A 27,779-nucleotide genomic window follows, 5' to 3' on the forward strand; every position below is an offset into this window, starting at 1 on the left:
GGCTTGTAATTAGGGATGGATGCAAAACTGAAAAAAATGCACCTTTATTTCCAAATACAATATTGGCGCCAAACATTGTGATAGGGACATAATTTAAACGGTTTTATAACCGGGACAAATGGGCAAATAAATTTCATTGGTTTTAATTACAATAGCATGCATTATTTAAAATTTATAAAGGCCAAAAACTGAAAATTAAATTTTTTTCCCACATTTTTCCCTATTTTCCCATTAAAACACATTTAGAATAAAATAATTCTTGGCATAATGTCCCAACTAAAGAAAGTCTAATTGGTGGCGAAAAAAACAAGATATAGTTCATTTCATTGCAATAAGTAATAATAAAGTTATAGACAAATATATGGAAGGAGCGCTGAAAGGTGAAAATTGCTCTGGTGGTCAGGGGGTAAAACCCCCCAGTGGTAAAGTGGTTAAACGTTATGTCACACAGTTTGAATGTGCACTGCGCCAAGGGAAGAAATATTATTGTACCTATATCTCATTTAATTATGATGGGTATATTGTGAATTTTAATTGTTTGTTATTAAATGTAAATTAACCCATCATGATTGTGTAGAGGTTTTATTTTTGTTTTTTGTAATACTTTAATTGCGATATTAATGCTAATTAAGTTAATTACATTTTTGTAACTTAAAGAGACTCCGAGCTCTGAATAAAAATGAAATTGGTACTCACCTGGGGCTTTCCGCAGCCCAGTGTAGGTCCCACGGCGTCCATCTGGCTCTTCTCACAGGGCCTGGTCAGAAATGGCTGCCCGGCGGCTCCCGGCGACACTGGGCCTGAGTGTCGGGCTCCTCTTACTTAAACGACACGGCTGTCGTCACCACGCCGGCTGCCTCGCGTCTTCACAGCGGCCGGCGTGACAGTACTGCGCATGCGCTAATAAACCGACCCAGGTTTGTACCAATTTTGTTTTTATTTAGAGGTCAGAGTCCCTTTAAATCAATCATACATTTGTATTCATTTACTAATATTAGATACATTTAATATATATAAATCAATCTACTAAGCATCATAATTATTAATAAAAAAAATTAAATCAATGAAAAATGATTTGTCATTGCTGGGCCTCGACCTCAAAGTTTTATTAAATATGATCAACGTTATACTGATTTGAAAGTAGATAAGTCAGGTTAAAAGTATTACGTTTTACAATACAGCTTTTTAGAACGAAACATAGCGAAAAGCTGTTACAGTTAATTAGCAATAAGCTAAATAACGGTGAATAACAATAACGTTTTAACGTTAATTACCAATAAGCTGTAAACCGATAATCGCTTATTGTTAAATAACGATAAGCGCAAAAAGAATTAGCGGCAACACTGTGCGCCATTATTCGCAGGCGCCATTTTCAGATGCTTTCCTAATCTGACAAATAATGTGATGTCCTCTCTCCCCAGTCCCGCTCTCCAGCATTCATCTGAACACGACCTGCTTCCCGGATGGCAGCGCTGAGGCCTTCTGCTGGGTGTATAATGGCTCAGATCCTCGCTACTCCTGGAGTCTGGATGGAAGACCTCCGGATGGAAGATCTCTGGAGGGAAGACCTCTGGAGGGAAGATCTCCGGATGGAAGATCAGTCTCCTCCTACAGCCGGATAACTCTCCCTCCCCCGGTCTCCGGGCTCCTTCGCTGTGATGCTGAAAATGTACAAAATAATATCAGTATATCTGACAACATCTTCTGCCCAGGTGAGTGGAGACCCTCCATGCCTCATCCACACATCCCCAACACCACCTTTACCAGAGGAAAAATTAGCATTATTTGCTCATTTTCTCTATATTGGGATGACTTTACTTTTAAGAGCGTCACATAAAAGTTGACTACAGAAATGTTAGCAGATAAGAGCTCTTTTATGATTGTCTTGGTGGTCGGATGCTCTCATAAGCCAAGCAGAACTTTATAAGGGGCCTCCTGGGCTGAAGTGCTTTATTAGTGAATTCAGCAGTTTTGCTAAGACAGGGATTCTGATATTTAATGCAGCAGTACATCAGACTACAGACCTCTTACCATAGCACAGTACTCACCCTGTACTGATGCAGGTGTCAAGCTTAGCTCCTCCCCTAATCCGCTCCTACGGTCACCATGGGAGGAGACAATAAGAGGAAGTCCTCACTTACTTCCTGCTATAAACTGGGGCTGAGGCGTGTCTAGGAGGAAACCCCCAGGGGACATGGAAACATCCAAACAGACTGTTCAGGAAGCATTAATAACATCTGTGGCTGATATCAATTCAGAAAGGGCACACATATTCATAACAGACAAAGACAACAATAATGTATCCAATGCCTGATGCTCTGGCCACAAGGTGGCCTCCTTTCTCCTCACTTTAAAGGACAACTGAAGTGAGAGGAATATGGAGGCTGCCATATGTATTTCATGTTAAGCAATACCAGTTACCTGGCAGCCCTGCTGGTCTATTTGGCTGCAGTAGTGTCTGAATAACACCAGAAACAAGCATGCAGCTAATCTTGTCAGATCTGACAATAATGTCAGAAAGACCTGATCTGCTGCATGCTTGTTCAGGGGCTATGACTGAAAGTATTAGAAGCAGAAGATCAGCAAGACAGCCAGGCAACTGGAATTTTTTAACAGGAAATAAATATGGCAGCCTCCACATACCTCTCGCTGCAGTTGTCCTTTAAGTCTGAACCCAAGTTATTTATAAGTGAAGCTGAACTCACAACTTCCTCTCTGAGCTAAAAGATCTGCAGCAGCATAATACACTTTAAAGGGCAACTGAAGTGAGCATGGGCGTCCGCAGAAAATTTTCCAGGGGGGGGGCAAAAAGTGGGGAGCGAAAAGCGGGGCAGCACGCGTAGCGCGCCGCGCCGCAAATTTGGGTTGGTGTAAATGGAGCTATAGTAGTTCTAAAGATCAGAGTAATAGGTGTGGCACATCCCCTTCAGTGAGTGAGGAACACAAATATAACCCTCACAGTCCAGCAGGCCTGCACTAACTGCACTTGAATCCACTGCCACTGGACGTGTGCTCCGCCAAACGAATGGGGAAAACAGTTCAAACATGAATGAAAGGAAGCAGAAGCGTGCACCTTCCGTCCAGGGTTTTTAATCTCAAATAGTGACAGTGGTATAGATCAAAAGTACATTTCAGCGTATCAATGTGCAAAATCCAGCATGATGGGTGAACGTTGATGTGAAGCTTACGTGTCCATCCAGATGGCTGGTCTGTGGGAAGGAGGTGGGTGGGAGGCACTGAGGTGGCGAGCGACGGCCGTTTCGCGTCTCCTGACGCTTGGTCACGCTACGTGCCACTGATGGCACGTAGCTCCATCAGTGGCACGTAGCGTGACCAAGCGTCAGGAGACGCGAAACGGCCGTCGCTCGCCACCTCAGTGCCTCCCACCCACCTCCTTCCCACAGACCAGCCATCTGGATGGACACGTAAGCTTCACATCAACGTTCACCCATCATGCTGGATTTTGCACATTGATACGCTGAAATGTACTTTTGATCTATACCACTGTCACTATTTGAGATTAAAAACCCTGGACGGAAGGTGCACGCTTCTGCTTCCTTTCATTCGTAAATGGAGCTATGTCATCGAAAAATGGGTGTGGTCATGAACCAGAATGTGAATGTGGTCACGGGTGGAGACAAGTTTACATGAACTAAGCAATGGTGGGACATTAGATTAGGACAGTGGTGGCGAACCTTTTGGAGGTCGAGTGCCCAAACTGCAAAGTCACTTTACTATCACAAAGTGCCAACAGCAATTTAAACGAAATACAAACGTTTTAACTCATACATGAACATTATGGAAAATTAAGTTGAAAATAAACTGTGAAGATAAACAATTTCATCCATCGTACTCCTAATAAAATTATTCATTTTTTTTAGAACCTCCCAGTTTCATTTTCTGTTTTAAAAAGCGGAAAAAGTAGGTTCAATGCTATTGTCTCATATGATGATGATTCAGCTTTTCCCATAGTCTCGCAGTTAGCAATCATGTGACCCCCAACAAGACAAATTCAGCAATCATGAGGCCCCCCCCCCATCAAGACAAATTCAGCAATCATGAGGCCCCCCCCCCCCCCCATCAAGACAAATTTAGCAATCATGAGGCCCCCAACATGACCAACTCAGAAATTATGAGGCCCCCAACAAGACAAATTCAGCAATCATGAGGCCCCCAACAAGACAAATTCAGCAATCATGAGGCCCCCAACAAGACAAATTCAGCAATCTTGAGGCCCCCAACAAATCATGAGGCCCCCAACATGACAAAGTCAGTAACTATGAGGCCCGCAACAAGACAAATTCAGCAGTCATGAGGAACATAAATAGACAGCTTTTCACATAAATAGGCAGAATGCCCCCTTAATATGTAGACACCTCTTACCTGGCAGCAGTTCCCCAAAATACACTCAATCTGACAGCAGTGGTTCCCCAAAAATAGGTAGCCCCAGGTCTATAGGTATCCCCAGAATAGGTGGCCAGCGGTATAGATGTCCCCAGAACTGGTAGCCAGGGGTAGAGATGTCCCCAGAACAGGTAGCCAGGGGTATATGTGCCCAGTATATGTAGTCAGGGGTATATGTGCCCAGTATATGTAGGCAGGGGTATATGTTCCCAGTATATGTAGGCAGGGGTATATGTCCCCAGTATATGTAGGCAGGGGTATATGTCCCAGTATATGTAGGCAGGGGTATATGTCCCAGTATATGTAGGCAGGGGTATATGTCCCAGTACATGTAGCCAGGGGGATATGTCCCAGTATATGTAGCCAGGGGGATATGTCCCAGTAAATGTAGGCAGGGGGTATATGTCCCAGTATATGTAGGCAGGGGGTATATGTCCCAGTATATGTAGCCAGGGGGATATGTCCCAGTATATGTAGGCAAGGGTATATGTCCCCAGAAAAAGTAGCCAGGGGGATATGTCCCAGTTAGTGTTGGGCGAACACCTAGATGTTCGGGTTCGAGAACGTTCGCCGAACATCGCCGCGATGTTCGGGTGTTTGCGCCGAACTCCGAACATAATGGAAGTCAATGGGGACCCGAACTTTCGTGCTTTGTAAAGCTTCCTTACATGCTACATACCCCAAATTAGCAGGGTATGTGCACCTTGGGAGTGGGTACAAGAGGAAAAAAAATATTTGAAAAAGAGCTTATAGTTTTTGAGAAAATTGATTGTAAAGTTTCAAAGGAAAAACTGTCTTTTAAATGCGGAAAATGTCATGTTTCTTTGCACAGGTAACATGCTTTTTGTCGCCATGCAGTCATAAATGTAATAAAGATAAGAGGTTCCATAAACAGGGACCGGTAACGCTAACCCAGCAGCAGCAGCAGCACACGTGATGGAACAGGAGGAGGCGCAGGAGGAGAAGGCCACGCTTTTTGAGACACAACAACCCAGGCCTTGCATGAGGACAAGAAGCGTGCGGATAGCATGCTTTGTACCGCCATGCAGTCATAAATGTAATAAAGATAAGAGGTTCAATAAACAGGGACCACGCGGCAACGCTAACCCAGCAGCAGCAGACGTGATGGAACAGGAGGAGGCGCAGGAGGAGAAGGCCACGCTTTTTGAGACACAACAACCCAGGCCTTGCATGAGGACAAGAATCGTGCGGATAGCATGCTTTTTACCGCCATGCAGTCATAAATGTAATATAGATAAGAGGTTCCATAAACAGGGACCGGTAACGCTAACCCAGCAGCAGCAGCAGCACACGGGATGGAACAGGAGGAGGCGCAGGAGGAGAAGGCCACGCTTTGAGACACAACAACCCAGGCCTTGCATGAGGACAAGAAGCGTGCGGATAGCATGCTTTTTACCGCCATGCAGTCATAAATGTAATAAAGATAAGAGGTTCCATAAACAGGGACCGGAAATGCTAACCCAGCAGCAGCACACGTGATGTAACAGGAGGAGGCGCAGGAGGAGAAGGCCACGCTTTTTGAGAAACAACAACCCAGGCCTTGCATGAGGACAAGAATCGTGCGGATAGCATGCTTTGTACCGCCATGCAGTCATAAATGTAATAAAGATAAGAGGTTCAATAAACAGGGACCACGCGGCAACGCTAACCCAGCAGCAGCAGACGTGATGGAACAGGAGCAGGCGCAGGAGGAGAAGGCCAAGCTTTTTGAGACACAACAACACAGGCCTTGCATGAGGACAAAAAGCGTGCGGATATAGCAGCAATGCTTTTTGCCGCCATGCAGTCATAAATGTAATACAGATGAGAGGTTCAATAAACAGGGACCGGAAACGCTAAACCATCCCAGATGTTCATTGGTCATGTTACTTGGTTGGGGTCCTGGAGTGTTGCGTAGTCGTTTCCAATCCAGGATTGATTCATTTTAATTTGAGTCAGACGGTCTGCATTTTCTGTGGAGAGGCGGATACGCCGATCTGTGACGATGCCTCCGGCAGCACTGAAACAGCGTTCCGACATAACGCTGGCTGCCGGGCAAGCCAGCACCTCTATTGCGTACATTGCCAGTTCGTGCCAGGTGTCTAGCTTCGATACCCAATAGTTGAAGGGTGCAGATGGATTGTTCGACACAGCTACGTCATCTGACATGTAGTCCTTGACCATCTTCTCCAGGCGATCGGTGTTGGAGGTGGATCTGCACGCTTGCTGTTCAGTGGGCTGCTGCTGCAAGGGTGTCAGAAAATTTTCCCACTCCAAGGACACTGCCGATACCATTCCCTTTTGGGCACTAGCTGCGGCTTGTGTTGTTTGCTGCCCTCCTGGTCGTCCTGGGTTTGCGGAAGTCAGTCTGTCGGCGTACAACTGGCTAGAGGAGGGGGAGGATGTCAATTTCCTCTCTAAAGTCTCCACAAGGGCCTGCTGGTATTCTTCCATTTTGACCTGTCTGACTCTTTCTTCAAGCAGTTTTGGAACATTGTGTTTGTACCGTGGATCCAGAAGGGTATATAAACCCAGTAATTGGTGTTGTCCCGAATGCGCACAATGCGTGGGTCGCGTTCAATGCAGTCTAGCATGCATTGAGCCATGTGTGCCAGAGTCCTACCAGAATCCTCATCATCCTCTTGTGAGCGTTGTGATAGTTGTTGTGATGCATCATAGTCGTCACCTTCTTCCTGGTCTGCTTCTGCTGACCATTCGCGCTGAATTGTGGAAGTCCAACGTGCACCGCTCTGGCCCTCGTCAGTGGTGGCAGGAAATTCCTGCTCCAACTCCAGCTGTTCCTCCTCCTCTTCTTCGTCATGTGTCAGCTTAGCCAACCTTAAAGCGCGAATGAGATTACTCCCATTATCACAAACAACCATGGCCGGTTTCAGGTCCAGCGGTGCCAGCCACAAATCCGTCTGTTCCTTTATTCCCCTCCAAATTTCCTCCCCTGTGTGCTGCTTATCCCCAAGGCAGATCAGCTTCAGCAACGCTTGCTGACGCATGCCAACAGCTGTGCTGCACTGCTTCCACGATCCTACTGCTGCTGGTGCTGGGTTCGCGTTTCCGGATGAGGTACAGCTTTGAGATGCGTTGGAGGAGAAGGAGTCAGAGAGGTAGGTGCTGCTGTTATCCAGTGGGAGGGACGGCGGTGCAGGTGTTTGCGGCGTGGGCAACACCCGCGCCGTAGCAGGTGAGGAATCGCTGCCAGGCTCCACAAGGTTCACCCAGTGCGCGGTAAGGGAGATGTATCGACCCTGGCCGAACGCACTCGTCCAGGTGTCAGTGGTGAGGTGAACCTTGCAGGCAATGGCATTCTTCAAGCTTCGGGTTATTTTGCTGACCACGTGCTCATGCAACTCAGGCACTGCAGAGCGCGCAAAGTGGTAGCGGCTGGGAACCACGTAACGTGGGATGGCCACTGACATCATGCCCTTGAAGCTGTTTGTCTCCACCACTCGATATGGCAGCATTTCGCAGGCCAGAAGCTTGGCTATGCTGGCTGTTACTGCCATGGCCCGGGGGTCATTTGCTGGCAATTTCCTCTTGCGCTCAAACATCTCCGAGACAGACAACTGAACCGTAGGGCTGCACACCGAAGGGCTGTTGGTTGTTGTGTTTGATGAACACTGGGAGACCTCAAGAGCACTACTCCGGAAAGTGACAGTGTCAGCGTCGTCTGATGTTTGTGAATGTTGTGAACCACGCAATGGCTGGGCTACTGCTGCTGCTGAGGCGGGTCTGGTGGTGAGTCTGGTGAACCCAAGGGAGGCAGTGTTGCTGGTGGTACCCTGTCCTGCCGCGTTTGCCCACAGAGTGGGATGTTTGGATAGCATGTGGCGGCTCATGCTGGTGGTGGAGAGGTTATTAATACTTTTCCCCCTGCTCAGGCGGGTCTTGCACACCTTGCAAATCGCCATGGTAACATCCTCAGTGCAGTCTTCAAAGAAAGCCCAGACTTTGGAGCACCTGCCTTGCTGGCGATTTCTGTTTGCGCCTCTTTTGCCTCTCACTTGAACTTCCACGCTTGTGGTGCCTGAAATTGCGCGCCGCCTACCTTGTGGCACAAGGCGAACTCGTGCAGCAGTGGGTTCTTCAACAGACTCATCTGTGCTGCTGCTACGACGGCGATGTTCTCGTTCACAAACAAAATCTGGGTCTATGTCCACATTGTCCATACCCTCCTCTTCTATCTCCTCAAACTCGTCATATGTCATTGTGGGGGGCCGCCGCCGTGGAGTAGAGCTCCCCAGAACAACCTCTGCGCAGCTCACTCCAACGTCGTCTGGTTATCTGGCAGTTGTGTGCGTGGTGTCGCTGCCGGTTGTGTCAGCTTTGTGCCCACTGGCTCCTTGTAACTGGCTGAGGACTCGGACCTCGTGCGTGATGTGCTGGTGCTGCTTAACCCACTGCTGGACGCTTGAGAGGTCATCCAAGTAATTATCTGGTCCTGTTCTTTTGGATCTGTGAGGCTTGTTGTCCTGGACAACATGGGCGGTATTGAGTGGGTTTTCTTGGGTGCTCCCCTGTGGCCTGTACGTTAACCGTCAGGGGAAACACCTCTTCCCTTGCCCCTCCCTCTTTCACCGGATTTCTTCCTCATTTCCCTTATCCTTAAAGTACACGCTGACTGGCAGCAGTACAGTGGCAGTACAGAAATGCTATACAGTGGTGGGTGAGCGGTGTACCACTATTGCCAGAAGCGACACAGAGCACAATGCTATACAGTGGCGGGTGAGCGGTGTACTACTGTTCCCAGCAGACACAGAGTGGCAGTAAACACAATGCTATATAGTGTGGCTGAGCCGTGTACACAGAGTGGCAGTAAACACAATGCTATATAGTCTGCTATATAGTCACCCCGAACGGGGTGATGTTCTGCAGAACCCGAACAGTGGCGAACACTGTTCGCCCAACACTACTGGGAACGCAGATTTTAGTACCTAAACACACGATACAACATGTTTTCCGGGGTCGGACTCTGAGGCACATACAGATGGTCCCGATCATCATCCTCATCATACAACTCTTCTCCTGAGTCTGACCCACCCACCACCTCTGCCACCCCAACATCCCCAGACACAGACCCCTCATCGTCCTCAACATTAACTTGGGATGCTGGCCTGAGCCCGACCTCCTCCTCCACATCAGGCCCCATCATCTCCTCAATGGCAGCCCTCATTAATCGCTCTGGCGCCGGACCGATGGACACAACCTTCTCCTCCGGGGAGGGCTGCTGCTGACCACTGGCTGCTGGGGTGGATGTTATAGCTTGCGTGGGGCGTTGGCTGTTGCTGTTGTTGGAAGTGCTGCTCACAGCGGAGGTCTCTGAGGAACTCATGGTGAGCTCATATAGTGGTTGACGGTGAGTGGAGTATTACTGATCCCAGCAATATACACACTGACTGGCAGAGTACGCAATGCTATATAGTGTGGCTGAGCGGTGTACACAGAGTGGCAGTAAACACAATGCTATATAGTCTGGCTGAGCGACCGGTGTACTACTGTTCCCAGCAGAATCAGAGTGGCAGTAAACACAATGCTATATAGTGTAGCTGAGCCGTGTACACAGAGTGGCAGTAAACACAATGCTATATAGTGTGGCTGAGCAGTGTACACAGAGTGGCAGTAAACAATGCTATATAGTCTGGCTGAGCCGTGTACACAGAGTGGCAGTAAACACAATGCTATATAGTCTGCTATATAGTCACCCCGAACGGGGTGATGTTCTGCAGAACCCGAACAGTGGCGAACACTGTTCGCCCAACACTACTGGGAATGCAGATTTTAGTACCTAAACACACGATACAACATGTTTTCCGGGGTCGGACTCTGAGGCACATACAGATGGTCCCGATCATCATCCTCATCATACAACTCTTCTCCTGAGTCTGACCCACCCACCACCTCTGCCACCCCAACATCCCCAGACACAGACCCCTCATCGTCCTCAATATTAACTTGGGATGCTGGCCTGAGCCCGACCTCCTCCTCCACATCAGGCCCCATCATCTCCTCAATGGCAGCCCTCATTAATCGCTCTGGCGCCGGACCGATGGACACAACCTTCTCCTCCGGGGAGGGCTGCTGCTGACCACTGGCTGCTGGGGTGGATGTTATAGCTTGCGTGGGGCGTTGGCTGTTGCTGTTGTTGGGAGTGCTGCTCACAGCGGAGGTCTCTGAGGAACTCATGGTGAGCTCATATAGTGGTTGACGGTGAGTGGAGTATTACTGATCCCAGCAATATACACACTGACTGGCAGAGTACGCAATGCTATATAGTGTGGCTGAGCGGTGTACACAGAGTGGCAGTAAACACAATGCTATATAGTCTGGCTGAGCGAGCGGTGTACTACTGTTCCCAGCAGAATCAGAGTGGCAGTAAACACAATGCTATATAGTGTGGCTGAGCCGTGTACACTGAGTGGCAGTAAACACAATGCTATATAGTGTGGCTGAGCCGTGTACACAGAGTGGCAGTAAACAATGCTATATAGTCTGGCTGAGCCGTGTACACAGAGTGGCAGTAAACAATGCTATATAGTGTGGCTGAGCCGTGTACACAGAGTGGCAGTAAACAATGATATATAGTCTGGCTGAGCCGTGTACACAGAGTGGCAGTACACACAATGCTATATAGTCTGGCTGAGCGGTGTACACAGAGTGGCAGTAAACAATGATATATAGTCTGGCTGAGCCATGTACACAGAGTGGCAGTAAACAATGCTATATAGTCTGGCTGAGCCGTGTTCACAGAGTGGCAGTGAACAATGCTATATAGTCTGGCTGAGCCGTGTACACAGAGTGGCAGTAAGCAATGCTATATATAGTCTGGCTGAGCGGTGTACACAGAGTGGCAGTACACACAATGCTATATAGTGTGGCTGAGCGAGCAGTGTACTACTGTTCCCAGCAGCGACACACAATGACTGGGGGGACCCTGGCTAGCGTGGCTGGAGCGCGAACTACCCTGCCTGCCTACTCAAAGCTAAACCCACAGACAAATGGCGGAGATATGACGTGGTTCGGGTATTTATTTACCCGAACCACGTGATTGTTCGGCCAATCAGAGCGCGTTCGGGCCGAACTACGTGACCCGTTTGGCCAATCAGAGCGCGTTCGGGGTCCGAACCACGTGACCCGTTCGGCCAATCACAGCGCTAGCCGAACGTTCAGGGAACGTTCGGCCATGCGCTCTTAGTTCGGCCATGTGGCCGAACGGTTTGGCCGAGCACCATCAGGTGTTCGGCCGAACTCGAACATCACCCGAACAGGGTGATGTTCTGCAGAACCCGAACAGTGGCGAACACTGTTCGCCCAACACTAGTTCCAGTATATGTAGGCAGGGGTATATGTCCCAGTATATGTAAGCAGGGGTATATGTCCCAGTATATGTAGGCAGGGGGTATATGTCCCAGTATATGTAGCCAGGGGGATATGTCCCAGTATATGTAGCCAGGGGGATATGTCCCAGTATATGTAGGCAGGGGTATATGTTCCAGTATATGTAGGCAGGGGTATATGTCCCAGTATATGTAGCCAGGGGTATTTGTCCCAGTATATGTAGCCAGGGGTATATGTCCCAGTATATGTAGCCAGGGGGTATATGTCCCAGTATATGTAGGCAGGGGGTATATGTCCCAGTATATGTAGGCAGGGGGTATATGTCCCAGTATATGTAGGCAGGGGGTATATGTCCCAGTATATGTAGGCAGGGGGTATATGTCCCAGTATATGTAGGCAGGGGGTATATGTCCCAGTATATGTAGGCAGGGGGTATATGTCCCAGTATATGTAGGCAGGGGGTATATGTCCCAGTATATGTAGGCAGGGGGTATATGTCCCAGTATATGTAGGCAGGGGGTATATGTCCCAGTATATGTAGGCAGGGGGTATATGTCCCAGTATATGTAGGCAGGGGGTATATGTCCCAGTATATGTAGGCAGGGGGTATATGTCCCAGTATATGTAGGCAGGGGGATATGTCCCAGTATATGTAGCCAGGGGGATATGTCCCCAGAAAAGGTGGCCATGTGTGCCCCAGCAGGAGGGGAGCAGCGCAGAGAAGAGGGAGAGCTATGGGCACTCACCTTAGGGGGCTCTCCCTCCCTCTCTCGCTCTCCCCTCCGGAGTCCGTAATGAAGTGTGCAGCGGCTGGGCAGCGGGCGGAACTTAGCTCCTCACGTCGCACGCGCCGGATGGATTAGCCGCTACTCTGGTCTGATCCAGACCAGAGTGCGGCACCAGAACTTCCGGCGCAGGAGCGAGACGAGGTAAGTTCCGCCCGCTGCCCAGCCGCTGCACACTTCATTCCGGAGGGGACAGCGAGGGAGAGAGAGCCCCCTAAGGTGAGGGAAGGGGAGGGAGACGTCCGCCCTTCCCCACTGTGCCCATAGCTCTCTCTCTTCTCTGCGCTGCTCCCCTCCTTCTGGCTGCACAGGCACGCGGCCAGGGGGGGGGGGGGCAGCGAGCGGCCAGGCTCGGGCAGATGCCCGGTTTTGCCATATGTGCCCATGGAAGTGAGAGAGATGTGGAGGCTGCCATATTTATTTCCTGTTAAGCAATACTAGTTGACTGGCTACCCTGCTGATCCTCTGACTAATACTTTTAGCCATAGCCCCTGAACAAGCATGCAGCAGATTAGGTGTTTCTGACATTATTGTCAAATCTGACAAGATTAGCTGCATGTTTGTTTCTGATGTGATTCAGATACTACTGCAGCCAAATTGACCAGCAGGATAGCCAGGCAACTGGTATTGCTTAAAAGTAGATAAATATGGCAGCCACTACATCCCTTTCACTTCAGTTCCCCTTTAAAGAGAAAAATTTCTTTGTTACAGCTGATACAAATCCTAGATTGTGAAAGTTATGAGTTTATTTATGGTAATTCTGAGTGGAGTGCAGAACTAATGGGGAAGAGTTATTAACCCCCTTGCCGGTCCAATTTCCGCGGCAAGGGGGCAGCAGAGCACTTTTTTTAAAAAAAAATTTTTTAAAATCATGTAGCGAGCCAAGGGCTCGCTACATGATAGCTGCTAAGCAGCGGCATCCCCGCAGCCACTCCGATCGCCTTCGGCGATCAGAGTAAGCAGGAAATCCCGTTCAGAACGGGATTTCCTGCTGGGCTTCCCCGGTCGCCATGGCGACGGGGCGGGATGATGTCACCAACGTCATGGACGTCGGGACGTCAGAGGGAATCCCGATCCGCCCCTCAGCACTGCCTGGCACTGATTGGCCAGGCTGCGCAAGGGGTCTGGAGGGGGGCAGGGCGGCGCGGCGGGTAGCGACGGATCGGCGGGTAGCGGCGGCAATCGGATGTTACAAGCTGCTAGCAAAGTGCTAGCTGCATGTAACAAAAAAAAATTATGCAAATCGGCCCAGCAGGGCCTGAGAAATCTTTGGGATAACCGGCAAGCAGGTTAAAGCTTAAAACAGATTGGATCCGAGTAAAGATGTACAAACAGAGCATAGCGAAGTACAAATCATAACTACAGATCTTACCCCTACTTATTGTCTGATGCAGAGACTTGGAGTCCTCCTTTGAATGTCAGGGGTGGGGCTTAAAGGAGTAGACCATGAGAGTCTTGTAGATGTTTCAGGGGGAGGTCCAGAGCCTCCCTTGAGGAACAGAGATAGAGCTGTAGTTGTTTTAGGGGCCAGGACCATTCTGTGCTGTGACAGGCTAACTTCCAGGAGGTAAGTGGTTCTCTCCAGGTGACTGGCTTCCATTGACCTTGTTGCTGTGTACACCCCAGTATCACACTGCCCAGGCTGTGGTCAGAGATATGTCCTAGCAGTTACCAGTCACTGACACAAGCACTGACACTCCTTTCTCTCTCTGTCTCTCAGTTCCAGTATCGGATCCCATCCTGGAAGTTTCCTGCATGTATAACAACAGCGCTGAGATCTCCTGCAGGGTGGACCATGGCACCGACCCCCGCTTCTCTCTGATTGTGAATGGAGAAGCTAAGATCAGTGATGTCACCAGCTCAGGGAAGGAAGTCAATGTCACACTGCCACCTGTGTCACCTCCTCAGTCCTGGAATATCACTTGTGTTGTGCAGAACAGCATCAGTAACAGAGTAGCCAATAAGATACATGAAGCCTGTACAGGTGAGTGACGCTGTGTGTCCTGTCCCTCCTGTGTCCTATCCCTCCGGTGTCCTGTCCCTCTTCTGTCCTGTCCCTCCTGTGTCCTGTCCCTCCGGTGTCCTGTCCCTCCTGTGTCCTGTCCCTCCTGTGTGCTGTCCCTCCTGTGTCCTGTCCCTCCTGTGTCCCGTCCCTCCTTTGTCCTGTCCCTCCTCTCTCCTGTCCCTCCTGTGTCTTGTCCCTCCTGTGTCCTGTCCCTCCTGTGTGCTGTCCCTCCTGTGTGCTGTCCCTCCTGTGTCCTGTCCCTCCTGTGTCCTGTCCCTCCTGTGTCCTGTCCCTCCTGTGTGCTGTCCTTCCTGTGTGCTGTCCCTCCTGTGTGCTGTCCCTCATGTGTGATGTCCCTCCTCTGTCCTGTCCCTCCTGTGTGCTGTCCCTCCTGTGTGCTGTCCCTCCTGTGTCCTGTCCCTCCTGTGTCCTGTCCTTCCTGTGTGCTGTCCCTCATGTGTGCTGTCCCTCCTCTGTCCTGTCCCTCCTCTGTCCTGTCTCTCCTGTGTGCTGTCCCTCCTGTATCTTGTCCCTCCTGTGTTCCATCCCTCCTGTGTCCTGTCCCTCCTGTGTTCCATCTCTCCTGTGTCCTGTGCCTCTTCTGTCCTGTCCCTCCTGTGTCCTGTCCCTCCTGTGTTCCATCCCTCCTGTGTCCTGTCCCTCCTGTGTTCCATCTCTCCTGTGTCCTGTGCCTCTTCTGTCCTGTCCCTCCTGTGTCCTGTCCCTCCTGTGTTCCGTCCCTCCTGTGTTCTGTCCCTCCTGTGTTCCATCTCTCCTGTGTCATGTCCCTCTTCTGTCCTGTACCCCCTCTGTCCTGTTACTCCTGTGTCCTGTCTCTCCTGTGTCCTTTCCCTCCTGTGTCCTGTCCCTCCTGTGTCCTGTCCCTCCTGTGTCCTGTCCCTCCTGTGTGCTGTCCCTCCTGTGTCCTGTCCCTCCTGTGTCCTGTCCCTCCTGTGTCCTGTCCCTCCTGTGTGCTGTCCCTCCTGTGTGCTGTCCCTCCTGTGTGCTGTCCCTCCTGTGTCCTGTCCCTCCTGTGTTCTGTCCCTCCTGTGTTCCATCTCTCCTGTGTCCTGTGCCTCTTCTGTCCTGTCCCTCCTGTGTGCTGTCCCTCCTGTGTTCCATCTCTCCTGTGTCCTGTGCCTCTTCTGTCCTGTCCCTCCTGTGTGCTGTCCCTCCTGTGTCCTGTCCCTCCTGTGTCCTGTCCTTCCTGTGTCCTGTCTATGGCATCTATATGTATCCACATCATCGTTATTACACTGCAATTTCCTTTCACCTGCCCGCCCTGCTTCACTGTACATTCATAAGATGGATCTTTACTGACAGTGCTGGCCCACACTCACAGCTGACACAGAGCTTTCTAGTGAGGATAACAAGTGACTGCAGGCTTAGCAAGATGAGGGGACCCTCTATTAACAAAAATAACTAAACTCAGAACTTCCTCTCTGCCACAACATGGTAATATTTATGGGCAAAAAAGCCTTAGACTGGTCAGACATCCACTGATTTTGAATCAATCGACCATCCAATTCATTTGTTTTATCAAATCAGATGAATTTAATGTTCCATCAAGCATGTCTGATTGATGGAATCGGTCAAATGCATCGATCAGACATGCTGGAAAGATCTCGGTTGCAAGTGCTTGATCGCGTGCACGGCGGTTGATATTACAGCGAACGCGACAGATGCCGCCTGCCTGGCTACCCCCAAATATAAATATCCCCCCATGTGGTATAAAATCTCACCTGTACCGCTGCCATGACTCCTGCCCTCCACTGCCAGTCTTGTATACGTGAATGTGAGGAGGTAATTCTATAGGAGGACAGAAGAAGCTCCTGTGCAGATCTGAGATTGCGGTTGGGTTGGTATCTGGAAACTAGTGATGAGATGTACAGAGGAGAGAGATTGTGGAGAGCTTTGTAGGTTAGGGTTAGGAGATTGAACTGGATCCTCAGGGGAATTGGCAGCCAGTGAAGAGCTTGGCACAGAGGAGCAGCAGAGGAAGAGCGAGAAGAGAGATGAATGAGACGAGCAGCAGAGTTCAGTACAGATTGGAGCGGTGCCAGTCTGTTGGTAGTCTACAAAGTAGTTAAGTAGCTAAAGCTTAAAAAAAACAACGTGGGAGGCAGTGGTGGACTTACCTTCTCCAAGCAGACACAAAAATAGGTTGATATTATATCAACAAGCAAATGTATTTATAGATACACTCCAAAGTGTCAAAGCAACGCATTTCGCAGGTGTGGCCCTGCTTCATCAGGCAATAGGGGATGGAGTATACAGCTACAAGTGTCTATGACTCAGCCTAGCACCTCTATGTAGTTTGTTACAATAGTCCAGATAAGATATTATAAGACCATGTATTAACATTTTAGTTATGTCCTGAGTGAGAAAAGGTCAGATGCAAGATATGTTTTTGAGTTGGAGATGACAAGAGCTGGTTAGGGAGTGAATGTGAGGAATAAAAGAGCTAGAGGAGTCAAATATTACCCCCCTAAGCACCATGTTTTGAGAAATGAAGATATAGGAGTTTTATTAACATTTATTGTTATATCAGGCAGAGAGGTGGACAAAGGAGGTGGAAGGACGATTAGTTTTGTGTTACTCATATTAAATTGTAAGAAGCGAGAGGTCATGAAGGAGGATATAGCAGACAAGCAGTCACAGATGCAGTGAAAGGTATGCAGTGACTGCAAACAGCTGTTAGTGTATTGATGGCCATGCTGGACTGGTGCGTACCATGGCGAGATTGCTCTTCCTCACTCAGTGATGTCAGGTAATGTCTGACTGCCTTATCAACTTTTGATGGTTCTTTCTCTACCATTGTTAAAGCTTACATCTATTTAAATTAGTTTTTCTGCTGGCTCTACAGTACCTTCAACGAGAATGTTATGGCGGGCAAGTCTGCCATTCATTCAACTGTGTGGCTGCTAAAACTTTCCATATTACTTTCTTACTTTTTTTTCCTGTCTGTGCAGTTCCTACAACGAGAATCTTATGGAGGGCAAGTCTGCCATCCATTCAAGTGAAAGGTATGCACTGACTGCCAGGTATAATACAATGTGCAGTCACAGATGCAGTGAAAGGTATGCAGTGACTGCAAACAGCCGTTTGTGTAGTGATGGCCGTGCTCGTGCTGAGGTAGCTGAGGTAGCTCAATGACAGAACAACAGTGACTGTCCAGCTGATTGAATTTGGTCTGTCCACAATGAAGCAACGACCGGGTGGGAGGGAAGGGGGGTGGGGGGTGGGGGGGGGGACACACTAAAGATAATAAGGTTGTTGCTTCATTGTGGTCAGACCAAATTTGATCAGCTGGACAGACACCGTTCTGTCATTCAGCTACATCAGCCGGGAGACCATATGGGCTGTAAGCCACCACCATCACCTGCACTCTCGTCATGGTGCGCAACTGCGCACCAGTCCAGCACGGCCGTCACTACACAAACGGCTGTTTGCAGTCACTGCATACCTTTCACTGCATCTGTGACTGCACATTGTATTATTCCTGGCAGTCAGTGCATACCTTTCACTTGAATGGATGGCAGACTTGCCCTCCATAAGATTCTCCTTGTAGGAACTGCACAGACAGGAAAAAAAAGTAAGAAAGCAATATGGAAAGTTTATCAGTCACACAGTTGAATGAATGGCAGACTTGCCCTCCATAACATTCTCGTTGAAGGTACTGTAGAGCCAGCAGAAAAACTAATTTAAATAGATGTAAGCTTTAACAATGGTGGAGAAAGAACCATCAAAAGTTGATAAGGCAGTCAGACATTACCTGACATCACTGAGGAAGAGCAATCTCACCATGGTACGCACCAGTCCAGCATGGGCGTCACTACACAAACAGCTGTTTGCAGTCACTGAATACTTTTAACTGCATCTGTGACTGCACATTGTATTATACCTGGCAGTCAGTGCATACTTTTCACTTGAATGGATGGCAGACTTGCCCTCCATAACAGATTCTCATTAAAGGATTTAAAGTTGATTCGTCTTATATACAGCTGGGCCTCGAAAGTCCTCCTGTATTGTTATTTTTCGTCGATACCTCTCTGAGTCGGGACATGCATGTCATGCCTGCTGCCTTCCTTGGATTTGCGGTGGTAGCCGTTTCTGCTCCTTTGCCCACAGCGTGCCTGCTGCCTTCCTTGGATATGTGGTGATGGTAGCCATTTCCCAGGCTCCCACTCCGGACCGGAATCGAACCCTGATTCCCCAGCCATTACCTGTGGTCACCATGGCACTGAGAAAGTAATATGCAAACTTGTTTATCAGTCACACAGTTGAATGAATGGCAGACTTGCCCTCCATAACAGATTCTCGTTAAAGGATTTAAAGTTGATTCATCTCATATACAGCAGGTCCTCGAACGTCCTCCTGTATTGTTATTTTTCGTCAATACCTCCCTGAGTCGGGACTTACATACCATGCCTGCTGCCTTCCTTGGATGTGTGGTGGTGGCCGTTTCTCAGGCTCCCACTCCGGACCGGAATTGAACCCTGATTCCCCGGCCATAACCTGTGATCACCATAGTACTGAGAAAGTAATATGGAAACTTGTTTATCAGTCACACAGTTGAATGAATGGCAGACTTGCCCTCCATAACAGATTCTCGTTAAAGGTACTGAACAGCAAGCAGAACAAGTATTTAAAAAAATAGATGTAAGCTTTAACAATGGTAGAGAAAGTACCATGGAAAGTTGATAAGGCAGTCAGACATTACCTGACATCACTGAGTGAGGAAGAGCAATTTCGCCATGGTGCGCAGTAGTCCAGCACGGTTGTCACTACACACACAGCTGTTTGCGGTGCGTTACACAGTGAGTTTGGTGTGTCAGAGTGAAGCAGTACACTAATTACACTCCCTGATTGATGTATACACATGCAAGATGTTTTAAAGCTCTTTAGGCCTCAAATTTAGCATTCAATGTGATTTCTACCCTTAAAGGGACACTTAAGTCAAAAAAAAAAATGAGTTTTACTCACCTAGGGCTTCCAATAGCCCCCTGCAGCTGTCCGGTGCCCTCGCCGCCTCCCTCTGATCCTCCTGGCCCTGCCGGCAGCCACTTCCTGTTTCGGTGACAGGAGCTGACAGGCTGGGGACGCGAGTGATTCTTCGCGTTCCCAGACACATTAGCACCCTCTATGCTGCTATATGGTATATGATATATGCTATAGCAGCATAGATGGCGCTATTGTGGCCAGGAACGCGAAGAATCACTCGCGTCCCCAGCCTGTCAGCTCCTGTCACCGAAACAGGAAGTGGCTGCCGGCGGGGACAGGAGGATCGGAGGGAGACGGCGAGGGCACCGGACAGCTGCATGGGGCTATTGGAAGCCCCAGGTGAGTAAAACTCATTTTTTTTGTTTGACTTAAGTGTCCCTTTAAAACGCTGCTTTGCATTAAATTCTGATTTTTCCCCGATACTTTTGGCATCTATCCCACTCCCCCATGCAAAAACTCAGATGTTAGACCCCTTGAAACATCTTTTCCATCACTTTTGTAGCCAGCATAAATGTTTCTAATTTTCAAAGTTCACCTCCCCATTGAAGTCTATTGCGGTTCACGGAAGTTCGCGCAAACCAAACTGTTTGCGGAGGTTCGCGTTCGAGGTTCGCAAACCGAAAATCAAAGGTTCGAGCCATCTCTACAAATCAGTTGATTTAATGTGCATGTAGATGGAAAAGAGGAGAGGACCAAGGGCAGAGCCTTAAGGCACCCCCCAAAGACAAAGGATGTGGAAAGGAGGTCTGATCTGAGTAAGAAACTGTGAAAGGTCTTCCAGAGAGATAGGAGGAGGATATCCAGGAGAGAGCAAGGCCCTTTCTACCTATAGATGAAAGTATCTGTAGGAGTAAGGTATTGTCAACAATATAAAATGCTGATGACAGATCAAGAAGAAGGAGTTTGGAATAATGACCTTTGGATTTAGCTGTAAGAAGGTTATTGGCCACTTTAGAAAGGGCTGTTTCTGTGGAGCGGTTAGAGCGAAAGCCAGATTGGAACTGATTATCAAACAGGGAGTTAGCAGATAAATAATGGCTTAGTTCAGCAAAAATGTGGTGCTCAAGTAATTTAGATGCAAATGGGAGAAGTGACTAGAGCAGGCTCGCTCAACCTCCGATTTTAGGTTCGCGAACCTCGATCGCGAACGTGCGAAAAAAAGTTTGGGTTCGAGCGAACTTTCGAACCGCAATAGACTTCAATGGGGAGGCAAACTTTAAAAACTAGAAACACTTATGCTGGCCACAAAAGGGATGGAAAAGATGTTTCAAGGGGTCTAACATCTGAGTTTTTGCATGGCGGAGTGGGATACACGCCAAAAGTCTCGGGGAAAAATCCGCACAGCAGCGTTTTAAGGGCAGAAATCACATTGCAATGCTAAATTGGAGGCCTAAAGTGCTTTAAGACACTTCAACGATTCCCACTCTGCTGTCGAGTGATCTGCACGCAGTCCGCGTTTTCGTATTTGGGTCAGCTTTGTGCTTAGGCCAAACACGGGAACGCCAAACACACGATACAATCGTACAGTAGCACGGCACAATCAGGCACTGATCTTGTAACGTAAATTAAACTGCAGTCTCTTCTAAGCTATGAGCGTTGGCTTAGTACAGCAGAAGTCAAACTTATTAAATAAATATTTATTATTCCAAAAAGTGGAACAGTGCAGAGAAGAATATATAGAAAAAGATTTACAAAACAAAGTAAAAATCACGATAAAAGTTACAAAGATTCACAAGACAATTTGCATAAAATAAAATGGGAATAAATGTTACCAGCATATAGATCTGAGCGTTGTTGCGAGGAGAACGCGTTTCTGGTCAGACCAGGTTAGTCCTAGCGTTTTGCTATCTCCAAAGAACTACAACTCTAAGTCTTCTTAACTGAGGTTTTATAGCCGGATTTGTGGCCCGGGGATTCTCAAATTTCCAGATCCAGGAATAATCCAATTTCCTCAGGTGTGACAGCACAGAACGCCTGTCATATCCTCTCTGGCTGTGACACGCAACTTCAAAGCTTTCCTGTTTTAGCTTCCCACTGTCCAGACTCCGTTAGTCCGGATTGAATATTTGGTCAACAGGTAGCTGTTTACATGAATACAAAGTTCAAAGTAATGCAACACCCTTTCAGGATGCAGGCTGTCATATGTAAATTCCGGGCTTCTGTGCATCAAGGCACACTGCAGTTACTCCAGGTGACAATAGTACACATCTGAGACAGTATTTCATAGCAGATCAAAGGTAAAGACCTGACTGCTATTGTCCTAATTGGCCATCTCCTAATTAGAGGCTAGGTAGACAGTCCCTAATTGAATGCAGATTCAATTTACATTTACATACCGAAACTCACATTAGCACTGTAACGATCGGTGTCAGCACGCAGAGAGAATCTGATTATTGGCGATCTGTAGTATCACCAAGAATGCAGATATATACCCGATTATTGATGATCTGCAGTATCACCGATAATCCGATATATTGCTAACCTCTGGACACCAGCAAAAGAACACAATAAAGACAGTAATATATCACAGTAATGTGGAAATATCCACCACACGGCAATTCCTCAGAGGTGTGGTTACCTCTGAATGGGAACCCCGTGAGTGAGATCCTCTAACCAGGCAGAGTGAGGAATCTCGACCCCTAGCAGTAATCGTCTGCTTGGGGCAGGCGTCTCGGAGAGGCAAGCCTCAGAGATAACCCTCCAGTGGGAGACGTTCCACTGAAGGGAGAAAGGTCAGACAGGCAAGGGTTCAGCAACAGAGATGGCGGCAGCGGTACAGGAGCGGAAGGCAGAAGAGTAATCGGTAATCAGGCAGAGGTCGGCAACAGGAATCAGATGGGCAGAGGTACAATAGCGTAGAGAGAGAGAGAGTAGTCAAGGATAGCCGGAGTCAAAACACAGATACAATATCAAATACAATCCTAACTAAGGTGTGAAATCCTTAGTATCAACACCAGGGCACTGAGCTAAGGTCTGAGCGCACAGAAGTGTATTCACGACAGCAGACAACTTGCTACTGACACACAAGCCCCATATGTAGCCAGAGAGCTGCCCAGCGCCGCCCCAGAGTCCCAACCAATCAGGACACCTCCTGAGGTCAGCTGACTGGGGAGTCAGCTGAGCCTCCTACGTAGGAGGTAAAAGTCCTGCCTCCTTGCGCACGCGCGTGTGACCCTCTGCCTCTGAGTAATGGAGAGGCCAGGCCCCGGGTCCGCTTGCCGCCATGTGAGACCCACCGCCGTGTCGCCAGTCGCGGCGGCGGTGTCCCTGCCAGCCTGTGCCGGCCGCTCCGCATGAGCGACGGAGTCCGCCGGCTGGGAAGCGGAGACCACCGCCATGCTGCCCCGCATGGCGGTCTTGTCTCCGCTATCCCTTACAAGCACACTTCCATACGCCAGGTGTCCAATTACCCTGAAGCCAGCTGGCTTTGAGCAGACATACACATATGACACAGGCAGAAAAGGTGAAAATATGGCTTCCACGAGATACAATATGGCTGCTATGTTCTGCATATTACCATACATATCATCATCACCACATAGATCCTCACAGTCATTGTCTTCAGGCCAGGCGAATGGAGATTAGGTGTTTTCCCTGTCCTTCCTCGCACTCCCAGGGGACTGTCTCTGGCTTCTCCACCCTAATTCCATCTATCCTGCATCCACCAGCAGGGGGTGTAACACTAACTGACTTGATAAAGTGTAAATTCCTTGGCTGTCTCTGTAGCGCCCCTCTCTGCCCCGGAGGTGATGGTGTGGTGCCAGCAGGATGGAAGTGCCAGTGTCTCCTGTGTGCTAGAGATGGATCAGGAGGCCACTTATAACTGGACAGTCAATGGAGCATGGTATCAAGAAAATCACTCTGGTAATATCACAATTACTAATGAAAAGTTCAGCTCTGGTCCGCTGAATGTCAGCTGTTCTGTGCAGAATTCAGTAAGCTTGGAGAAGAGTAACCACACCCTGATCTCCTGCCCAGGTGAGTGGAGAGTGAGCTCTGCTCCCTGTCCTTCCTCACTGTACAATCTCCCGGACCCCAATGACTGTCTCACCTTGCTGTACAATCCCTCATCTCTCTGTACAATCCCTCATCTCTCTGTACAATCCCTCATCTCTCTGTACAATCCCACATCTCACTGTACAATCCCTCATCTCCCAGATCACTGACTCATCTCGCTGTACAATCCCTCATCTCCCGGATCACTGTCTCATCTCCCTGACTGTACAATCCCTCATCTCTCTGTACAATCCCTCATCTCCCCGATCACTGTCTCATCTCGCTGTACAATCCCTCATCTCCCAGATCACTGACTCATCTCGCTGTACAATCCCTCATCTCCCGGATCACTGTCTCATCTCCCTGACTGTACAATCCCTCATCTCACTGTACAATCCCTCATCTCTCTGTACAATCCCTCATCTCCCAGATCACTGACTCATCTCGCTGTACAATCCCTCATCTCCCGGATCACTGTCTCATCTCCCTGACTGTACAATCCCTCATCTCCCTGTACAATCCCTCATCTCCCCGATCACTGTCTCATCTCACTGACTGTACAATCCCTCATCTCCCTGTACAATCCCTCATCTCCCCGATCACTGTCTCATCTCCCTGTGCAATCCCTCATCTCCCTGTGCAATCCCTCATCTCACTGTACAATCCCTCATCTCGCTGTACAATCCCTCATCTCCCCGACCACTGTCTCATCTCGCTGTACAAACCCTCATCTCCCTGTACAATCCCTCATCTCCCCGATCACTGTCTCATCTCCCTGTACAATCCCTCATCTCGCTGTACAATCCCTCATCTCCCCGATCACTGTCTCATCTCCCTGTACAATCCCTCATCTCCCCGATCACTGTTTCATCTCCCTGTACAACAATCCCTCATCTCCCCGATCACTGTCTCATCTTCCTGTACAATCCCTCATCTCGCTGTACAATCCCTCATCTCGCTGTACAATCCCTCATCTCCCTGTACAATCCCTCATCTCCGCGATCACTGTCTCATCTCCCTGTACAATCCCTCATCTCCCAGATCACTGACTTATCTCGCTGTACAATCCCTCATCTCTCTGTACAATCCCTCATCTCCCCGATCACTGTCTCATCTCGCTGTACAATCCCTCATCTCCCAGATCACTGACTTATCTCGCTGTACAATCCCTCATCTCCCCGATCACTGTCTCATCTCACTAACTGTACAATCCCTCATCTCCCTGTGCAATCCCTCATCTCACTGTACAATCCCTCATCTCGCTGTACAATCCCTCATCTCCCCGACCACTGTATCATCTCGCTGTACAAACCCTCATCTCCCTGTACAATCCCTCATCTCCCCGATCACTGTCTCATCTCCCTGTACAATCCCTCATCTCGCTGTACAATCCCTCATCTCCCCGATCACTGTCTCATCTCCCTGTACAATCCCTCATCTCACTGTACAATCCCTCATCTCGCTGTACAATCCCTCATCTCCCTGTACAATCCCTCATCTCCCCGATCACTGTCTCATCTCCCTGTACAATCCCTCATCTCCCCGATCACTGTCTCATCTCCCTGTACAATCCCTCATCTCTCTGTACAATCCCTCATCTCTCTGTACAATCCCTCATCTCCCCAATCACTGTCTCATCCCCCTGTACAATGCCTCATCTCACTGTACAATCCCTCATCTCTCTGTACAATCCCTCATCTCCCCGATCACTGTCTCATCTCACTGTACAATCCCTCATCTCCCCGATCACTGTCTCATCTCCCTGTACAATCCCTCATCTCTCTGTACAATTCCTCATCTCCCCGATCACTGTCTCATCTCCCTGTACAATCCCTCATCTCGCTGTACAATCCCTCATCTCGCTGTACAATTCCTCATCTCCCCGATCACTGTCTCATCTCCCTATACAATCCCTCATCTCCCCGATCACTGTCTCATCTCCCTGTACAATCCCTCATCTCTCTGTACAATCCCTCATCTCCCCAATCACTGTCTCATCCCCCTGTACAATCCCTCATCTCACTGTACAATCCCTCATCTCCCTGTGCAATCCCTCATCTCACTGTACAATCCCTCATCTCGCTGTACAATCCCTCATCTCCCCGACCACTGTATCCTCTCGCTGTACAAACCCTCATCTCCCTGTACAATCCCTCATCTCCCCGATCACTGTCTCATCTCCCTGTACAATCCCTCAGCTCGCTGTACAATCCCTCATCTCCCCGATCACTGTCTCATCTCCCTGTACAATCCCTCATCTCCCCGATCACTGTTTCATCTCCCTGTACAATCCCTCATCTCCCCGATCACTGTCTCATCTTCCAAATCCCTCATCTCGCTGTACAATCCCTCATCTCGCTGTACAATCCCTCATCTCCCTGTACAATCCCTCATCTCCCCGATCACTGTCTCATTTCCCTCATCCCTCATCTCTCTGTACAATCCCTCATCTCCCCAATCACTGTCTCATCCCCCTGTACAATCCCTCATCTCACTGTACAATCACTCATCTCTCTGTACAATCCCTCATCTCCCCGATCACTGTCTCATCTCCCTGTACAATCCCTCATCTCCCCGATCACTGTCTCATCTCCCTGTACAATCCCTCATCTCTCTGTACAATTCCTCATCTCCCCGATCACTGTCTCATCTCCCTGTACAATTCCTCATCTCGCTGTACAATCCCTCATCTCGCTGTACAATTCCTCGTCTCCCCGATCACTGTTTCATCTCCCTGTACAATCCCTCATCTCCCCGATCACTGTCTCATCTTCCTGTACAATCCCTCATCTCGCTGTACAATCCCTCATCTCGCTGTACAATCCCTCATCTCGCTGTACAATCCCTCATCTCGCTGTACAATCCCTCATCTCCCTGTACAATCCCTCATCTCCCCGATCACTGTCTCATCTCCCTGTACAATCCCTCATCTCTCTGTACAATCCCTCATCTCCACGATCACTGTCTCATCTCGCTGTACAATCCCTCATCTCCCAGATCACTGACTTATCTCGCTGTACAATCCCTCATCTCGCTGTACAATCTCTCATCTCCCCGATCACTGTCTCATCTCCCTGTACAATCCCTCATCTCCCCGATCACTGTTTCATCTCCCTGTACAATCCCTCATCTCCCCGATCACTGTCTCATCTTCCTGTTAGTGTTGGGCGAACATCTAGATGTTCGGGTTCGGGCCGAACAGGCCGAACATGGCCGCGATGTTCGGGTGTTCGACCCGAACTCCGAACATAATGGAAGTCAATGGGGACCCGAACTTTTGTGGTTTGTAAAGCCTCCTTACATGCTACATACCCCAAATTTGCAGGGTATGTGCACCTTGGGAGTGGGTACAAGAGGAAAAAAAAATTAGCAAAAAGAGCTTATAGTTTTTGAGAAAATCGATTTTAAAGTTTCAAAGGGAAAACTGTCTTTTAAATGCGGGAAATGTCTGTTTTCTTTGCACAGGTAACATGTTTTTTGTCGGCATGCAGTCATAAATGTAATACATATAAGAGGTTCCAGGAAAAGGGACCGGTAACGCTAACCCAGCAGCAGCACACGTGATGGAACAGGAGGAGGGTGGCGCAGGAGGAGAAGAAGGCCACGCTTTGTGAGACACAACAACCCCGGCCTTGCATGAGGGCAAGAAGCGTGCGGATAGCAGGCTTTGTACCGCCATGCAGTCATAAATGTAATAAAGATAAGTGGTTCAATAAACAGGGACCACGCGGCAACGCTAACCCAGCAGCAGCAGACGTGATGGAACAGGAGCAGGCGCAGGAGGAGAAGGCCACGCTTTGTGAGACACAACAACCCAGGCCTTGCATGAGGGCAAGAAGCGTGCGGATAGCAGGCTTTGTACCGCCATGCAGTCATAAATGTAATAAAGATAAGTGGTTCAATAAACAGGGACCACGCGGCAACGCTAACCCAGCAGCAGCAGACGTGATGGAACAGGAGCAGGCGCAGGAGGAGAAGGCCACGCTTTGTGAGACACAACAACCCAGGCCTTGCATGAGGGCAAGAAGCGTGCGGATAGCAGGCTTTGTACGGCCATGCAGTCATAAATGTAATAAAGATAAGTGGTTCAATAAACAGGGACCACGCGGCAACGCTAACCCAGCAGCAGCAGACGTGATGGAACAGGAGGAGGCGCAGGAGGAGAAGGCCACGCTTTGTGAGACACAACAACCCAGGCCTTGCATGAGGGCAAGAAGCGTGCGGATAGCATGCTTTGT

The 27,779-nt window shown here is 49.0% G+C and overlaps 1 protein-coding gene across 3 annotated transcripts in view; it reads left to right on the forward strand.

Moving 5' to 3' along the window:
• The window catches only part of LOC137547429 (uncharacterized), a 309,151-nt gene that overhangs the window by 249,956 nt on the left and 31,416 nt on the right, over nucleotides 1-27,779 (forward strand). For all 3 annotated transcript variants that reach the window (XM_068271011.1, XM_068271010.1, XM_068271012.1), the window contains 3 exons: nucleotides 1,422-1,712; nucleotides 14,257-14,520; nucleotides 23,272-23,523. In XM_068271011.1, coding sequence (XP_068127112.1) covers nucleotides 1,422-1,712; nucleotides 14,257-14,520; nucleotides 23,272-23,523 — 807 coding nt within the window. The remainder of the gene's footprint in view (nucleotides 1-1,421; nucleotides 1,713-14,256; nucleotides 14,521-23,271; nucleotides 23,524-27,779) is intronic.

The sequence above is a fragment of the Hyperolius riggenbachi genome, chromosome 2 (assembly GCF_040937935.1).
Source record: "Hyperolius riggenbachi isolate aHypRig1 chromosome 2, aHypRig1.pri, whole genome shotgun sequence".
NCBI lineage: Eukaryota > Metazoa > Chordata > Amphibia > Anura > Hyperoliidae > Hyperolius > Hyperolius riggenbachi.